The sequence below is a fragment of the Drosophila sulfurigaster genome, chromosome X (assembly GCF_023558435.1).
Source record: "Drosophila sulfurigaster albostrigata strain 15112-1811.04 chromosome X, ASM2355843v2, whole genome shotgun sequence".
Lineage (NCBI taxonomy): Eukaryota > Metazoa > Arthropoda > Insecta > Diptera > Drosophilidae > Drosophila > Drosophila sulfurigaster.
In genome coordinates, this window is record NC_084885.1 from 10151181 (window position 1) to 10152111 (window position 931).

General features: G+C 36.6%; 1 protein-coding gene across 1 annotated transcript; it reads right to left on the bottom strand.

The window, feature by feature from the left end:
* On the bottom strand, positions 1-725 carry LOC133848494 (uncharacterized). The gene is made up of 2 exons (XM_062284091.1): positions 619-725; positions 1-565 (listed from the first exon to the last, which is right to left on the bottom strand). Exons 1-2 carry the CDS (start codon positions 637-639, stop codon positions 50-52), a joined length of 537 nt encoding a protein of 178 aa, XP_062140075.1. The 5' UTR covers positions 640-725; the 3' UTR covers positions 1-49.
* Between the last annotated feature and the right edge of the window lie 206 nt (positions 726-931).

Genomic DNA, 931 nt, shown 5'->3' on the forward strand with positions numbered 1-931 from the left:
TATAAATCTGTTTCTTTATTTTTGGTAGAAATTGTATTATTTCTTCCAATTATATTTTTTGTTTTTTCGAAATGACTTCAATTAAAGAATGGAGTTGAATTTTAATACCTCTATACTTCTTTTTCTTCTCTGCCTCTTTCCCTCCCTCTGATCCTTCTTCTTCTCCCTTCTCTACTCCCCCATGTGCTCCTATTTCTTCATCTGTTTGTGTTCCTCTTTCGGCTCCCTTACTATGTTCCTCTGCTCCTCCTTCTATGCCTTCCTCTGCTTTAATCTCTGCCTTTTCCTTCCTCCCATTTGGCTGGACATTTATATCCTTTGACTGCAAATTGGCGACTCCTTCCTTCGGCATCTCGAGTCTCTTGGCATAGTAGTGACACAATTCGACAGTCAGGAAGCACTTTTTGCAGAATTTGTCCCTTCGAGTGATCGATGCCAATGTGGAGACGTCTTCAGGACTGTCTGAGGCATGCGCCTTCTTGTAGGCTACGAGAAATCTGGCATCGTTGAAGTGTGGGTTCAAATACGATAAAGAATGCGTTGATGCAGAATGGTTCTTTGAATTCTATTCGAGGACAATGTGTTCACATTGATTACAATTAAAGTTAGAAAACTTACGGTAGAAGAACGCTTTGACATTGCAAATCTAACTAAATTAAAAAGACAACAACTCTTATCAACTTATTAAATAATTGACAAGTGAAACAAGGATAAAGAGATGTCAACAGATGTTTAGCATACTCGACAGCAATTATCGCTCTTGACACAACAAAATCTGGTAACATTAGCAGGTAAACTTACAAATAAGATATTTATAATTTGAAACAAATTTGTATGTATTGTTTTACTGTTGAGGAGATCTATGGGATGATACAATTCTTACGATTTATCAGTAATCAGTTGCTTCTCATTCAATTTAGTGTAAAAATAG

What these genes read in the sequence shown, in the direction of transcription:
- LOC133848494 (XM_062284091.1), bottom strand. Translation starts at nt 639, where the DNA reads ATGTCAAAGCGTTCTTCTACC. An exon ending in TGTCAAAGCGTTCTTCTACC is followed by an intron (nt 566 to 618) that starts GTAAGTTTTCTA and finishes GTCCTCGAATAG; the next exon opens with AATTCAAAGAACCATTCTGC.